Raw genomic sequence first — 16,136 nt, 5'->3', positions numbered from 1 at the left:
AGGACGACTTCAGGCTGCAGCCACGAGCCTTTGTGGACTCCTTCCCAGCTTACTCTGTGTAGCATGTGCCTGAGAAGGCCAGTTTCACACTGAGTCAGTTGACCCTTTCTGACCTCTGCTCGCTTGATTCTTTTTTGGTATTGCTGGGGATTGAACGTAGGCCCTCACACATTCAGGCAGGCATTCTACTCAACAGTGGTCCCCCGCCCCCTGTGACCACTTAAAGTCTAATGCACATTTTCCTGCTCCTCAGAGGCTGACGCAGCCGGTGCAGGGGTTGTTTCTATACAGGTGACATCAAGGCTGTGACACTCTCCTGCAGCTCTTGCCACCAATGAGTGTCCCTCCAGCGGCAGCAGCCCTGTTTCCGCCCCGCACTTCTTCACCCTGTGCGAGTGGAACGCCCTCTGCTTGGCACCTTCTGCTTCCAGAGCTTGGTCCAGAAGCTGCTGGAATCCTGCTTCCTGGCACGCTGGGAGGCAGAGCTCAGAGCCCACACAGCCGGGAAATCTCCAACCTATTGCCACAGTCCACCCTGCCTGCACCCTAGAAGTAAGGTTGGATCACCCCACCCTGTGCTTAATGCTGACCCTGCATGGTCCAGCCACACTGTATCATGGCAGCATCTCTTCTTGTCTCTGGTACTAAATACAAGGACCTGTGGTAGCTCTTATCTATGGGTGTCCTGGCTATCTTGCCCTTTTATTCCTTTATTTAGAAGCAGCACTCCGGCAGGTGGTGCAGGATACACCAAAACACACCAAAGGTCTTCTTTCTGTGCTGGTCACATGATCTGATCGAAACCTAGACTTCATGGGAGGATGATATGGAGTCCAGAGGTGTTAACAGCCTTTCTGTAGCCTGAGGATGTATACTCACCCCTGAATCCAATCGGAAGACCATACATAGGATGGCCTAAATCTTTAGGGGGGCTCTTCCCTACTGTTGACTTTCTTACTTGCCCCATGGCCGTCATCTTCCTTTCCCTTTCGTGTCTTCTCTTGCTCCCTCAGTGCCATGACCTTGCTTCTGACTTTCCTAAGAATACACAGGCCGTGTCCTGGAGCTGGGCACCTTATTATCCTTGGCCCCATTCCTCTGCTCTAGGCTCCACCACACTTGATCTCTGTGGCCTTGCTATGGTGTGCCTTCTAAGCTGGATGCTGTCCTGTCTCAGCCCACCCCTCTCCCCAGGAGAGCCGCATGGCCTCTTCTCTGGAGCTTAACCCCTGCCTATCTTTCACTCAGCGCCCTAGACAGCGCCTGTCCCTAGGGTTTCAGGCCTCAAACTAGGCACTACATGACATCTTTCTTCAGTTGGAAGTGCCACTGGTCTTGTCTTCAATGCACACTCACTGCAGCCACATGACCCAGGCTCCTTGGACTGTGTTTTGGCTTCCTTTCCCTGCCTCCCCTCTTGACGTGAATGACCGAAGGGCCTATGGGACCATGTCCCTTTCTTGATCATGTTCTTGGCCAGGGCTCCCTGTCCTTTCTTGCCTGTTACCTCTCCTGGTCTCACTGATGTAAGAAAGAAATCCTTATGGCCCATTTTAAGAATGAGGTGTGCTTAGAGCACACCAGAGAATTGCCATACCAGGAAGCACCCGGCCCCTGTCTTCCTTAGCTTGCAGCTGGTGCCTGCTCGCCTGGGCTCTGCTCTCTCAGTTTATCTGAGGGTTGAAGAGTTACAGACAGCTAGTTGTGTGATGGAGGAGAAATGGGTGAGGGGGATTTGGGGACTTAGGAAGATGGGGCGTTTGAGGTAGGGATTGTGTAAGATCACTGAAGATTGTACTTCCCTGAAGAACTCAGCTAATGAAGAATTCAGGGGGCAGGGGAATGCAATTAGGAACATTAGGAACATAAAAAAACAAACAACTTTTTTTTTTTTCTGCTAAATCTGTGCACCAGCCATTCTCACCTTTTCTCTAGGCTGACCTACAACTTGGTAAGGTCATAAAATTAACTGCAGCATTTTTGAAACTTGGAGTCTCCAGTCACTTATAATGAACTGAATTTTTTTTTCTTCTCATTTTAGTCCCTGCTGTGACCAAGCCAAATAGGCACCTGCTGTGGTCATGGGTGGTCATGAGCATTCCCAGATCTGGCTGGCACTGAAACTCAGGGTCCCCCTCCACAGTGGGCTGGCTTGCACATCTGCTTCAGGGCTACTGCCAGGACGGCCTGTGGGGCTGGGAGATGCGCCATGTGCTGGAACTGGTTCCCGGCCAAGACTGAAGCTGTCATTGTGGCTAGGCTGTCATTGCCCCATCATGCCACCCTGGCAGGCACAGCTCAGTACTGCCTCAATACCGAGCTCAACACGGCCAAAATCTGGGTAAGTCATTAGCAGAGCTGAACGCGTGGGCCGCAGTGACGCCAGCTGCCGGCTGCCAAGGTGAGCCAGCAAGTCTCAGACCGGGCCAAGTGCCATGACCATGCTGGCTCTGGGCACGCTAGGCCTGGAAAGCCTGTGACAAACAGTCACATCTATACTGCGACAGGGACCGTCACCACATAGTCCCACTCAACATAACTCTGCTTGGCTGCTATTCCTGCGCCGTGAGGCACCTCCACGGTTAGTGATCCTTCTAGGAGGCAGAGGAACCATGGATGCCTCTCAGAGGGGATGAGCACCTCCCAGCTTTCACAGAAGTGACTTGGCTGGCACCGTTGGCCATGTGCTGCTGAGCGCCTACAGATGCCCTGCACAGAGCCTCTCTTCCCTGTAAATCCTGTCTCTGAGCCAATCACCAGGTACTCAGGATGCTGGTGGCCCATTCAAGACCTGAGAGCGCAGGTAGAGCTAGGCAGGAGACCCTGTGGCACCTGAGCCCTGGGCACTTAGGTTAGAGGTGCAAGGGCCGGGTTAAGGGTGGTTGTCAGGGAGCTGGGAGGGCCATAGGAGGCCAAGTAGAGAAGGGGTGTGCTGTTGGGAGGTGGTCCCCTTCGATAATATCTCCATCTCTCATACCCAGGAGGAAGGATGGGGACAGAAGGTGATAGGATGGACAAGCAACAGGATCCTACTCTTGGATCCTAGACCGGACTAGGCTGCCCCTTGGGTCTGAACACCGAACACTGGTGTATTACATTTCTACCTGTCACACTCATCCAGTGACTTTGTCCTGTGTGGGTGACTGTTTCCTGTGACAGTCAGGCACCATAGCCCAGGTGCCTAGAGACAATGTTCTCTCATCCTGGAAGAAGAACCATGTGCCTAGCTTTCCCAGAGCCCCCTTTGGAAGCAGCTGCTGGCATCTCACCCATCTCACAAGCCATGTCTGTAAGCGTGCCTGCAGTCACACCCCTAGATCTGGCGCGAGCCATCTTCTGGAGGCCTCACAGCATGAGCTGTAGAAATGATGGCCCTGGGACCGAGCTTTCAAATGGTCCTCCACCTCTTCCTGCTGGCTCTGATGGTCAACTCACCTGCTGGAAGGAAGCCGCCAGCAGCCCTTGAGCACAGCCTGTGTTACTACTGTGCAAACTTGCCTGGCTTGATAGTGGCCGGGCTGAGAGCCCAGGAGAGGCTTCATCTCCAGTATAGTCTGTCCACAGCACTGCAAGTTTCCGACTGTCTTTCTGTTATCTGTGTGGTTTTGATACCAAACTCAAGGCCCCTAGCATTCAGGACTCAAGTGATGCTTGAAGCAGTGTTGACTCGGCAAAACAGCACCTGTTCCACGACTGGTTCACCCTTAACCTTCTTGTGGTCACTTTCCTTTCTCCTTCTCTGGGTCACCTTCAAAGTCAGGGTTTTAGTCTCACTGTCATCCCTGGCCCTGCTCTAGTCCGGCACCCAGATAGAGGGATAACTCAAGGTCAGAGGTGTTCAAGGCCTGGAGGGTATTTTCAAGACTTTGATTTAGAAAACCCTATTGTACTGAAGATAATGTCTACAACCCAGAGAAGGTGACAGAGAGTCAGTATGTGTGCATGAATGTGTGCCAGGCCTTCAGCTATCTTATTTCTACTCAAGTACCCATTGGGGGGGGGGGGGGCACATGGCCCTTCGGAGGCATTTGTGACGTGTATGTGTATGTGTGGGTGTATGGTGTTGTGTGGTGTGGTGTGTGCTTGGTGTGCTTGATGTTGTATGTATAGTGTGGTGTGTGTCTTGTGTGTGGTGTGCCTGTTGTGTTTAGTGTGGAGATGTTACAGTATACATTGTGTTGTAGTATGTGTGCGTTGTATTTTCATGTGTGGCATTTCGTATGGTGTGTATGTTGTGGCATGGGGTGAGCATTACAGTGTGTGTGTGTGTGTGTGTGTGTGTGTGTGTGTGTGTGTGTGTGTAGTGTGATTGTGGTGTAATCTGTAGTGTGCTATGAGCTGAGGACCAGCCCACTGAAGACAAGGGCCCCTTGGTCTTAATCCCTCTCTCTCTCTTTCTGAGAGCCCAGTGTCTCCACGTCTTGTTTTTCTCTATTCTTTCTTCCTTGCTACTTGCTTTAGTTTCTGCCTCATTGTGCCCTGGGCACATGTTTATGTTTTCACTTTCCATAATATAAACATGACATAAACTTTCCATGACATAAACAGGCTAAGGCAAGGAACATTCTGTATTCTCTAGATTATGGGGAAATTGTTCGCTATGACTGCTTGTTATGCTTGCTTATAGATTATAAATTTGAGAAAGTGGTCAAAGGAGTCTCCATAGACAGGATGAGATTAATAATTCATTAGGGTCATAGGTTACTAAAGAGGCACATCCATGATGACAGATAGTCTGAACAAGAGAGGCAGCCTGAATAAGGAAGGAGAAAATGCAGGTAGGTACCATGTCCTTGTTGGCAAAAGCTCCTGAGGACACCCTGAAGAGGTGTAGTGAGAATTCTGTTTTTTTAAAAAACATCGAAATGTTCTGTGAATATGTTTTTTGTTTCAAGCCCAGGTGTGGGATATGGGGCTGCTTCAGATTGTCCACGGCAGCTGATTATGATTTGTCTCGTGCTCTGGTAGAGGCGTGATTTTGCCCACTGAGGATAGTTTATGTTTGGAATTCAGGAAGACTCTTGAGAGGGTATTTAATTGCAAGAGCCCTGAGTGCGGAGGCAGCTGATGCTTCTTCTGCTGTTGCCCTTGTTGCTGGCTGCTGTTTTCTCCTGATGCTGTTGACAGTTGCTGTTTGCTGTTTGCTGGATTGCTGGTTGCTGGTTGGTGATATCCTGACTATGAAGATCAAACTTGCCCCAAGGAATTTTATGTCCCTAAGCAGCAGGAAGTCATTTTATGATATCGGCCCCCCCCCCCTTTCCCCTCTATCCTTGAGCGGTTGGAAGGGATTGGGGTTGAAAAGGGTGTTAGGAAAAAGAACCCAATAAAGTAGCCAAAAGCCTGGCTACAGAGAGGGAGACGAAGATCTGGGAGACATTCCTATATATGTCCCTTTGTCAGCAGCAGCAGAGGCCCTTGTGTCCTTATTCTAGGAACTCTTCATTCCATAGGCCTAAAGAAAAGAATGCCTGATATTTTTCTGCACACAGTCCTGGTCTAGATATAAACTGGAGGATAAAGCCATGGCTTTTAGTGGAAAAAATCAACTTGAGGTAGGAAGTTCCCAGAGCTATAAGAAGGTCCTGCCATGGACTGAGAGTTAGATGGTCCAGTTTCTTACTGAGTGAAGCCAGATGGGCTGTGACCAGTCCCTGTGCCTCCTAAGTACTTCCACTTCTGCCATGTGTTATCAAAAAAGGAAACACCTTAGGAAAGTCCCCAGAGGCAACAGAGGTGTGCAGATGCAGCTGGGGTATTGGGGGGTCCAGAGAACAAGAAGGGATTAGGCTGTGGGACTCTGAAGTCAGGCTGTTGAGTTCTGAGCATCTGGGGTGATTCTAGATCCTATGATTAGGAGAGAGTGCAGAATCTAGTTCTACTACTGCCATTTCTGCAATGCTGCTTTACAGGCTCTTGGCCAATCCTTGGCTTGGTCCCTACAGCCATGGGATCTATGGAGATTGGAGGATATTTTTATCCTAGTGGTAAAGCATGTCCTTTCAGATGTCCACTAGTGTTGTGGGACCTTCTATCCTGATGATCCTTGGGATTGTGACCACTTCTCCCAATTACATAACTGTTGCCCCACCATGCTTTAGGCCTCTCCCTGTTGGGGATCCACCCTCTCCTTGGATAGCCAGTTTCTGTTGGGAAATGGGCAGAGTAGATGGCAAATAGCAATGGGATCTGTCTCCAGTTCCGTGAATGTGGCTGAGTGACCTCTGGAAAGTCTTTCGCGTGGGCAGCAGGATCGGCAGAGCAGCTGCTCAGAGGGCATGGTAGGTGGGGTTTCTGGACCCGTTGCAGCTTGTGTGGTTTATGGCAAATCAAGTGTTTTGAGAACTGGTGACATGAAATGTCTTGGGTACCAATGGGGCTACAGGGACCTGGGCCCAAGTACCTGTGGTCAGAGACAGAATGGCAGTATGAACCTGTTGAAGACTAAAGGAGGAAACTTGGAGATGGCATGGACTGAGCCATGGTCAGATGTGAACTATTGAGTCCATCCTCTTCCCAGGACAAAGCAGACTGCACTAGATGCTCCCTGCTGACAGACTGGACCTGCCCATTCAGTGGACTAGGAACTAGGGTAAGGAGAGGGCAACTCTGACCAAAACTTTTCTCTCTTTCAACTAATTGCAGATGGGACAAATTGGTTCCAAGATTTCTCCATGGTTGCCTCTTGGCTGCTTTCTCACATACTGGGCAGAATTAGATTCATAGACACTCAAACTAGAAGACCTGATTTTCTCTTGTCAGAGGCATGTGACAACATCCTCCAAGGTTTTTCCCTTGCAGAAAATGGTGGGAGAATTTGGACCCATTTATATTTATAGAGCCTTCGTGTTAGCAGAGCCTAAAGATAAAAGAGGTTGGGTCTCCAGTTTGTCACCTCAAGTCTAGCCAGGGACTTAAGTTAGACACTGGTAATAGTGGATACTTCTTGATTATGGGTGCTTACTGCCACTAATCCATGAGCTTATGCAATTTAAAGGACTCTAAACTTTACAGTCTAAAGAAAAGCTTGTCAACCCCTGTTCCCAATGCATGTCCCAATGGATAAAATTCACCTGGACAAATCTATACTGGTTATAAATCAAGACAGGTGCTTTGAGTCCAACCAGTTGTCACTGGATTCAACAGTGAGTCTCCTGTCCAGAATAAACCACTGGGTTCAGTTTTATAGAGGGACAAATGACTTTCATGTTTACATTAAATTGCCATGGACTGGTTGAGTTCAAGCTGCCTCTGAAGATGGAGTCCTGTTTTCCCTCTTCAGACCCAATCATGTTTTGTTTCGATGTCCTTCAAAATCACCTTTCCTGAGTTGGGATAGTCCTTCAACTCTGTGACAGGGAAAAGAACCATAAATAGCCAAAGAGTGAAGGCATTGTGACTATTATTTATATCACGAAATAAAATTTATTTGTGTCTGCTACTTACACTCCTTCAAAACAAGGAACATGGTTACGGTAGATCCCTCTATGTATTGTATGAAGACTGTCTTGTGTTTTATATAGGGTTTCCCTGGGAACTTACCATGCCCCATAGTTTAATAGTATGTACACAGGTAATATGAATTTATTACCTATGCAGTTTGGATTTTACTGTCTTATATTAAATGGTTGTGATACAGTACTATCTGCTAACCCAGATAACTGCCATGACATTGGCTGTCAACTTGCAAAAGATGGACACAGATGGGCTTGTTGAGTGCTGATCTAGCAATGTCATTGCATTTCAAAATATGGCTGTTTTTTTTTCCCCCTCCAGAATAGGAAAGAAGGCCGGAAAGCCTCAGCAAGTAATGAAGATATGAGAATGTTATATAATGTATGCAAAATGTCAACATTCAAACTTCTGCTTAAATCAGTCAAGTTCTTGAGCTACTTTCTGTAACGGTTATAAGGACTGGCTTAAAAAACAAAAATATTTGACTAATCTGAGCTCATTTAAATGTTTGGGGTTTTTTTTTGCTCAAGTTCCATCCATATATTTCATAGTACTAGACTGGTATAATTGACACAGGTGTTTCATAACCATGCTTGGAACCCATGGTATTGCTGTGGTCAGAGGGATTAGAAGGGAGAACACCCCTCTTCTCTCTCCAAGGTCAGCTAGGTCTCAGGGGACTTCAAGTCATATCTGTGGGGAGTTAATCACCCGTTCTCCTGCTCAGGGAGACCATGAAATCCTCTCTCTTTTGGACTGACACCTCCCTAGGCACAGTCTCCTCTCAGCACGAAGCGACTGGAGCCGTTATTGCTCTCCTACCATGACAACAGCTGGTGTGCACAGCTATGAGAGGTGGGGAATGACAGAGAGTTAGGGGGACATAGGTAAATCAAGAGCAGGCCCTGGGAAAGAAGCAGTGGGAAGACATGGCACGCAGGTTTCAGAACAGGATCGATAAGGAGAAGGGAGTACCCAAGGGCCTAGAAACTACTCAAGTCAGGGTCTGTTTAGGGACCTCCCATCTTAGGCCTTTCTCCTCCCAAGGGAATATATTCCTTCTCTCCACGGCATGCTTGTCAAATGCTCCCAAATGTCCAGTTCTCTCTGCGTGCCAGGGAATGAACTCAGAAATCCCCTGCGCTGTCATCGTCCCTGGCCCATGGTGTGTGGCATCATGTGTGTGCAGTAGGATTTGTGGCACACGTGGTGTGATGTGCAGTATGTACAGATAGGCACTAACCACGCCATCACGCTAAGTAGATGAGGACCATGTTTGTTTGCTGTGTGTTGTGTTGTGTTGTGGTATGTGGGGTGGTATATATATGATACGGTGTATGAGGGATATGTGTGTGATGTGGTATGTGTGGTTTGTGTGTGTACGGGTAAGCATGAATCAGATCTTAACGCTAAGGTGGAACAGACCTGTTTGCTTGGTATATTTGTGTGGAGGCTGTTTTAATGTGTGTGGTGTGAGGCACATCTTCACACTAAGGCAGAGACAGACACTGTCGGTTTAATCTTTGTTAAAAGCATCACAAATGATTTATTGATTTTTTTTTTTTTTTAGAAAGGAAAAACAAAGAATTCATCACCTCTGCTATGCCCACATGTCAGGTACGCACAGGGCCCAGTGTAGGGTGGCATGAGCCCCTGAGACAGTAGCATCTGGAATGCCCATGGGGCTTTTGTCCCTGGCTGTACCATGCGTGGCACCTCAGCTGATGAGCAGGGAAGCCCTGTGCCTGCATAGCCATCTGCAGTTACGGAGATGAGGACAGGGCAGGCTCGTGAGTCTTCACGCTCCAAACATCCTTAATAGAAATAGTAACAGAAAATCCGAATAGCTGGGGAAGGCCTCCCCGGGTGTCCTTGAGAGTGCTCACAGAAGGCAAAGACCTGCAGCCGGTACCCCAGGCACTGGTGAGCTAACGTGGAGGGCTTCTGTGCTGCCCTTGGACCTGGGGGGGACTATGTGGTGGGTGAGCATCTCCTTCTGTGGGATACTGGGGGACAGTGGTGTGGGAACACGCCTGGGGGAAAGGTCTCTGTGTAGGTTTCTTTTGAGACAGCAAGAAGGTGTGTGGGGTAAAGGTTTTAGAGTGTCATGGCCTTCACTGGTACCAGGTCTCCATTTGCAGCCCCTCATAGGGAGGGATGGCCTGCAGTCACCTCTGGAGGGACCTCTGAGCCTCAGAGAGTGGCGGAAAGTGAGAGGTGTTGGGGTACAGTTGAAATGCTCCCACAGACTAGCTTTGTGCCACATACGGCTGCCTCCTTGGTCTGTGCTCTCCTGACTGTGACATGAGTGTCTGGACACCCAGCCCATCCCCTAACAGAGACCGAGTGCTGGCGCTGTCCTGTGTGAGGGTCTGCCCTGGACCTCTCCTCCTATATAGGCCACATCTTTTCTCCAGGGAGAACTCGCTCCAAGCCAGCCTGGGCTCTGGTGGGGCAGCAAGAGTCCGGAGGTGGGAGGAGGAAAAGGAAGGAGAAGGGGGAGGGGAAGGGTAGGGAAGGGGAGGGAAGAGAAGGGAAGGGAAGGGAAGGGAAGGGAAGGGAAGGGAAGGGAAAGGAAGGGAAGGGAAGGGAAGGGAAGGGAAGGGAAGGGAAGGGAAGGGAAGGGAAGGGAAGGGAAGGGAAGGGAAGGGAAGGGAATACTGACTTCAGTTTCAAGGCAAAAGGTGAATTGTGCCAGCTCACAGTGTCGACCTGTGCTGGGTCCCTGACTCGGCAGTGGGAGCAGGCAGCAGGCCACTACGGAGCTGCCTCTGCTGCTTTCTTTCTGTGACCCTGAGAAGGCCACCGTCTCTGGGTCCTCTACTTTCATCTTACTAGGAGACACTGCCCTCCCACACCTCTTCTGGTTGATTCTGCATGGGTCCCTCAAGCCATGAGGCTTCAGAGCTTTGTTGTATTCAGCTAATGTGCCTTTCTGGGGCCCTGTAGACTCTTCTAGAATCCAGACCTGGACGAAGCCAGTTATCAGCCTAGAGGTTGTGAAAGGGCGCATCCTGCTGGTTGGAGCAGGAACTGCATATAAGGGTCCCTTCCTGAAAACCAGAGAGATCTTTGCTCCTCTAGACCCAGCTCTGAGCATCCTGAAAAAAGGGGTTCTGAGAGTGGGATTCCAACAAAACTTAGGCGGATTCTACTGCCCGGCCTTGAAAACAGAAAGCCAAAAGAAAGAGCCCCCAAACTCAAATAGCTCTACCTGGGCAGGTATTTACACTGCAGTGGAGAGAGAGGCTACCTAGAAGGTGGTGCTGGGGAGGGCTGTCCCATAGACTTCCTGGCTCTGCTGGGCCAGTGACTGTGGGGCCGGGGCTGAGCAGGTCTACAAGCCTGGAGTGGGGGGTAGCTGCAGGCTTACCCCAGGAACCGGCTGGTCCAGCCCCAGGCAGGAGAAGCCAGGCCTGGGCTGCAGTGGCAAGCTGGGGCAGCCAGGGCAGCATGTTCAGGTCTAAGGACTGTGATGCCCCAGAGTCAAGGGCGGGGACTTTGTGTGGCACCACAGGCCTGTGTCCAGGTGGGTCAAGAGTCTGCCGCCCCAGGATCCCGTGGGCCAACTGGGGCTGACAGGGAGAAGTGTCTGTCCTCTGAGTGGGGACAGCTAGAGGAGATGGCCTTTCCACAGGTCTCAGAGGGGGCGTCGTTCCAGCTGCACTTGTGGTCCTGCACCCTCTGTGGAGGAAGCAGGAGGAGAGTGTCCTGGCGAGCTGGCGCCATCAGCCCACCAGGTAGCTATGCATCTCACGAGAGTTGATGCTCAGGACCACGCCCGAGTGGTTGCCTAGGAAACAGAAGAGTGAGGATGGTGAGAAACCGACCACACAGGAACACGGGTGACCTCAGCAGTACATAGGGACAACATGCGGGGGGCATGGTGAGGTTCCCTCAGCCTGTGCTAGGTGCAGGGTGGGGGTGGGGTCTCCGGTGTCCTAGGTGGGGACAGGAGGGAAGTGCCAGGTGCCGCCACAAGCAGTGGTCCAGAGGACTGGGTAGGGAGGCACTCACTGACCTGCGTGAGGGCTACCCCTGGCATCGGCAGCAGGGGGGTATAGGAAGGGCTGAGGCTCTGCCCCCTCTTGGAAAAGAACACTGTGGTGTGAGGTTTGGACCAGGAGGCAGGAAGGGAGATGGGGTGGGGTGAGAGGAGGAGAGAGGGAACACAATGTTTGTCAGAGACAGGTTAATAGGTGTCCCTGTGCTGGCTGCATGATGAGACAGGGGATGTTCTCCAGAGTCTGTCTCCCTGTCTTGCTGTGTGCACAAAATAGATGATGCTACCTAAGCTGTGGAAGCTAGTACTTGATTACCAGGGCTGTGCCTGACGGTTCATGTGACTCTCATGTGACTTTCCATCTGGGCCTCCACCTCACTGGCCCGGTAAATCTGTGACATCAGTCACCAGGGCACCACAGAGAAGGACTGTCATAAGCAGTCCATGGCAAGGTTCCCATTAACAGTGTCCTGGTACTCTTACTAGGAACTTCACAACAGGTCACTGGGGGATAGTGGACCCCTGTCTTCCCAAGACCCCACACCCTCCTGGAGGAGGCTATCATTTCCTTGCCTAAGAGTAGAGCTCGGCTATCTGGGAAGTGCTCCGGGCTGTAAGGCACAGGGCTATGCACGCAGGACTGGCTTCCTTCAGTTCCCTCTTGTCACAGGAGTGACTCGAAGGCTGAGTTCCAGCTACCAGTCTCCCAGGGTCAGACGAAGACCAAAGTTCTGAGGTCTGTGACCTTCCACATGCTCAGTAAGTCACTGGTGCTGTTACAGACCCAGAGGCTGTCAGTACGTCCTCTGAAAAATACTCCTGGGCTGGGAGATATGAAAATGGCCGGAAGGGGTTGGAGAAGCTTCCCCTAGCTGGGAGGATGTAGTCTTTGGGGTCACACTGACCTGATTGGGTTCCAAGGTCAGCTTCTGACAGCTAACTGTGCCACCCTGGGTGATTGAAGACCTTGCTGGATCATTAATTCTCAAAGTGGGAGCCGTCATGGCTCTGAGAAACCAATAGGCTGGGATACGTGTGGGATTTAAGGTGGATGCCTGCAACGTGACAGCTAACCCTGACAAAGCCTAGCCTCCCTCTGCCTAGACACCACAATAGGATGCTCACAGACACTGAGGTTAAGGAGGCTGTGGTGCCCACCACCACCAAAGGGGCGTGGGGAGGGCCTGCATGGGATAAAGATTCAGGGCAGTAGGGCTCTGGTTAGGCCTAGACTGTTCTAGTGGAGGAGCCACAGAATGGAGAAAAATGACATAAAGGTATTTCGGGGACCGGGAAAGGGTTCCACAGCCAAGGTGACAGGCATGGCCCTCTCCTTGTGGGTGGGCATGACAGGGATGAAAAGTCACCTTGGTGAAAATTCTGTGAAGTACTGTCTGAGGTCCATGCATACAACGCTTATGAATTCTGCATTTGCTAGTGGGAGTGTGAGGGAGGAGGTGGGGCTGCCCTCCTGTGAGGGAGCTCCCTGCCTCTGTGGCAGCTGTGCAAGCTGACCACCCACTTACAGGGGCGGTGCCCTCGGCCTGCTGCCTCTGACTCCATCAGCCCGGGGGCCCTGTCTTTACTGTGTCAGGACTCATGGTCCAGAGAAATTCTCTGGCGGGGTTGGCCCGGCCCGTGTCCCCTGGGCTCTGATGACCCTCTGTGCTGGGGCAGACAGGGCCACCATGCCCCAGCTCTTACCCTGCATGGCACTCTGGGCATCCTCGCTGTGGCTCACGGGACTTGTCATCTCCTGTTCCTTCTCATTGTGCATCTGGGCATACACCGTCCTGCCTGGGCGTTTCCTGCTGGCAGAGGTACAGCTCAGCTCTGAATGAGCCCTTGGCTCTGAATGAGTCTCTCGTCGGGGCATAGTATAGACAGCGCCATACAAGACAGTTTCCCAGGGAGCCCGCCCTCCAGCATGCTCCCTCCACCCCGTGTTCTGCCGCCATTGCTGCCACATATATCACTTACCCATTCTTTATCTAGACATGCTTATAACTGTTGAAACCCTGTCCTCTTTGTCTCCCAGTGCCTGGCAGCCAGGACAGTAACGCACACACACCCCTAACCCAGTCCCGAGGGACACTTGTTAAACTCTGTCCATCCAGATTTCCTGCAACTTGGCTTTCTAGTCCAGGCCCCAGGGAAAGCAGAGAGGGAGACAGAGCACACCCTGCCCCGCTAGGACTGGGCACATAGCACACAGCCCCTTGTCTTGAGAATAGCCCCACTAACTCCAATAGGCCCGTTCAGAGACAAGGAGACAGGGGCCTACAGATTGGTGCCAGTGAGAGATTGTGGAGGTAGGCACATTCAGTTCCTTGAGCAGCACAGAGAGAGGGTGTATGGGCCAAGTCCCCCTCAGGACGGGACACTCGAGTGATGGACTTAGATGTTGGGGGTGGCCCTGCCTGTCATTATAGACTCCCAAGTAACCAGTAGCAATCCTGCCGGCCCTGCATGGGGCATGGTGTCAGGGAAAAATAGAGCTTTGGTGGTTGTGAGACTTGAGAACATTGAGTGGCTTGTTACCTAGCATCTCAGTGTAGAAGACAGTGTCAGTCAGAACATAGTCAGTGCACAGCTTCCATGGCCCAGCTTCTTAAAGCCCGGACGATGGAGGGATGGATGAACAGGAGGAACTCCTCAGTTTCCCTCCACTGACTGGTCAGAATTCCCCTGCCCTGCTCTGCCCTTTTCCCCTTGGGGTGGTCTGGAGCTTGTGGGAATGGACATTTGGCCCTTGCCTGAGCTCTCTGTTTCTATGGCAACATTTCCCACCCCTCAAACCTCAAAGCCTGAGCTGGTTCAGAAAGATGGCCTTGGCCCTGGGGATGTTGGGTCAGCCTCACACTGGACACTCTGGCCCCTCCTTCTCTTGGCACATGGCAGGCCATGTCCTGTCTTTCGGGCCATCTGTACCATGTGCCGCTGGGGTCAGTTCGTCGAAGCACCACTGGACACTTGGGAAGTTTGCACGGTGGGTGGGGCTGATGCATCGTCCACGGGGACCAGCTCCATCTGTCTCGGGTGAGTACGCTGCCTTCTAACTGATTACCCACAGCCCTGCATGTCCCACAGGAGGGGATCAAGTCCAGAGAGACGTTTGCACTTGAAATGACATCCACCTGCACAGATGTCCGGAAGCATCCGGACCCAGGACTTTGTCCTGCCACTCACTCCTCCACCCAGGGCCCATATGCCACCATTCTGGAGCTACACAAGGCAGGAATGCTGCCTTCTTTTTCTTCCTCTCCCTCCTCAGACTCCTCCATTGAATCCCCTATTACAGAAAAGCCTTTATCTGTGGCAGGCCCATGGCAGGGCAGCATCTGGCCAGACCTCAGAGGTGCGCTCAAGCACTAGGCCGCCTGAAGGGTTGCCTGCCACTTAGATCCTGGCCCTGAAGGATGAAGGGTGCTAGAGGCCAGAAGTGACTGGGAACCTGTTGTATTGGCCTATACTGAAGTGTTCCAAGGATGCCCCTGCTGAAAAGTTACAAACAGCAGGCATGGGGCCTTGAATCCAATTGGGTTTCACAATGGGGGTTTGCTGGCTGTCTGCCTCCAGGCAGCATGTCCATGCTGTAGAAAGGGCTTGTACCTTCCCATAGTCACCACCCCACCACTATGAAGAAGGCTCTGAACTCCGCCAGCACTCAGCCTAACTCCGCACACTGACATAGCAGATGAGGGACATAGCTGGCTCCCATCATTCTTGGAGTTATCCCATGTTCACTGTGAGGACAGGCCACAGAGGAAGGGGAGTGTTGAAGTCTGTACAGGATGTGCATGGTCTCTCAACCCTGGAGTCTCTGGTCCCTCCTCAGGTCACTGGGAACCCCTGTGGCAGTCATAGCCAAGGTATGGGAAGCCAGGAGACAGAGGTCCAAGAGGCCAATCCTGCCCCATCAGCCTTGGACTTTGTTCTCTGTTTCCTTGAGCCTTGCATCTTTATCTGTAGGGCAGAGAGTATCCCCTTCAGGGAGGGGGCGTGAAGGAGCAGATGCTCCGAGCCTGTACAGAGGACCAGGCCGAGCAGAAGAGTCTGAGAGTTTCCTGTTCACTGGTACAGGGAAAACTCACAGTCCCTTCCTCGGTGACCTGTGGAAGCCACCGCCTCTGGGGCCATGAGCTGCTTTGCCACGTGTCCAGGCTGCCAGGAGGCCTTACCTTTTGAACTTATACAGGATGAATGCTCCCACTGCAAAGAGCCCGATGACAAAGAGGACCACCACAGCCCAGTAGCCACCACTGCCACCTGGCCTCTGAGGACCTACAAGGAGAGTCGCAAGAGGAGATGCTGTGGGCTGGTTGTCCCCAGCCCAGGTTTGGATGAGCCTACTTTATGTTGTCCAGCAGGCCTTGCCTATGTGGCTAAGTGTATAGCAGGTTATCAAGGATAAGACTATGACACGTGACATTGGAGGATTGGCCTCCCTTCCTGACAAAGTCCTACTGTAAGTAGGGCCAATGTTGGCAGGGTTTCCTTCCCAAGAGGGGAACAGCGCCCCCACTTGTGTCTTGGTTTTGAGTGAATTGGCAGGTTCCTGATGGTTGTGGTAGCTGCACCATACAGGTCATGCCAGATGGTGAGGCTCGGGGCTGGCTGTGTAGAGGGTGGTGTAGCTAGCCAGAGATATCCAAGAAGGGTCACTGGCAGCTAGATA

At 51.6% G+C, this 16,136-nt stretch overlaps 1 protein-coding gene across 3 annotated transcripts in view; it reads right to left on the bottom strand.

Moving 5' to 3' along the window:
• Positions 1 to 8,970: 8,970 nt before the first annotated feature.
• Positions 8,971 to 16,136, bottom strand: part of Sorcs2 (sortilin related VPS10 domain containing receptor 2) — a 353,595-nt gene continuing 346,429 nt past the window's right edge. For 2 of the 3 annotated variants that reach the window (XM_021630583.2, XM_060365433.1), the window contains 3 exons: positions 15,640 to 15,742; positions 13,163 to 13,269; positions 8,971 to 11,248 (listed from right to left, as the gene is read on the bottom strand). In XM_021630583.2, the coding sequence (XP_021486258.1) occupies positions 11,184 to 11,248; positions 13,163 to 13,269; positions 15,640 to 15,742 (275 nt within the window). In that variant the 3' untranslated portion in view covers positions 8,971 to 11,183. The remainder of the gene's footprint in view (positions 11,249 to 13,162; positions 13,270 to 15,639; positions 15,743 to 16,136) is intronic. The other variant, XM_021630590.2, reaches the window with a different exon arrangement.

Source organism: Meriones unguiculatus, chromosome 12 (genome assembly GCF_030254825.1).
Source record: "Meriones unguiculatus strain TT.TT164.6M chromosome 12, Bangor_MerUng_6.1, whole genome shotgun sequence".
In the NCBI taxonomy this organism is placed as follows: Eukaryota; Metazoa; Chordata; class Mammalia; order Rodentia; family Muridae; genus Meriones; species Meriones unguiculatus.
Note: the sequence above shows the minus strand (reverse complement) of the source record. Positions and strands in the feature narration are given on the sequence as shown.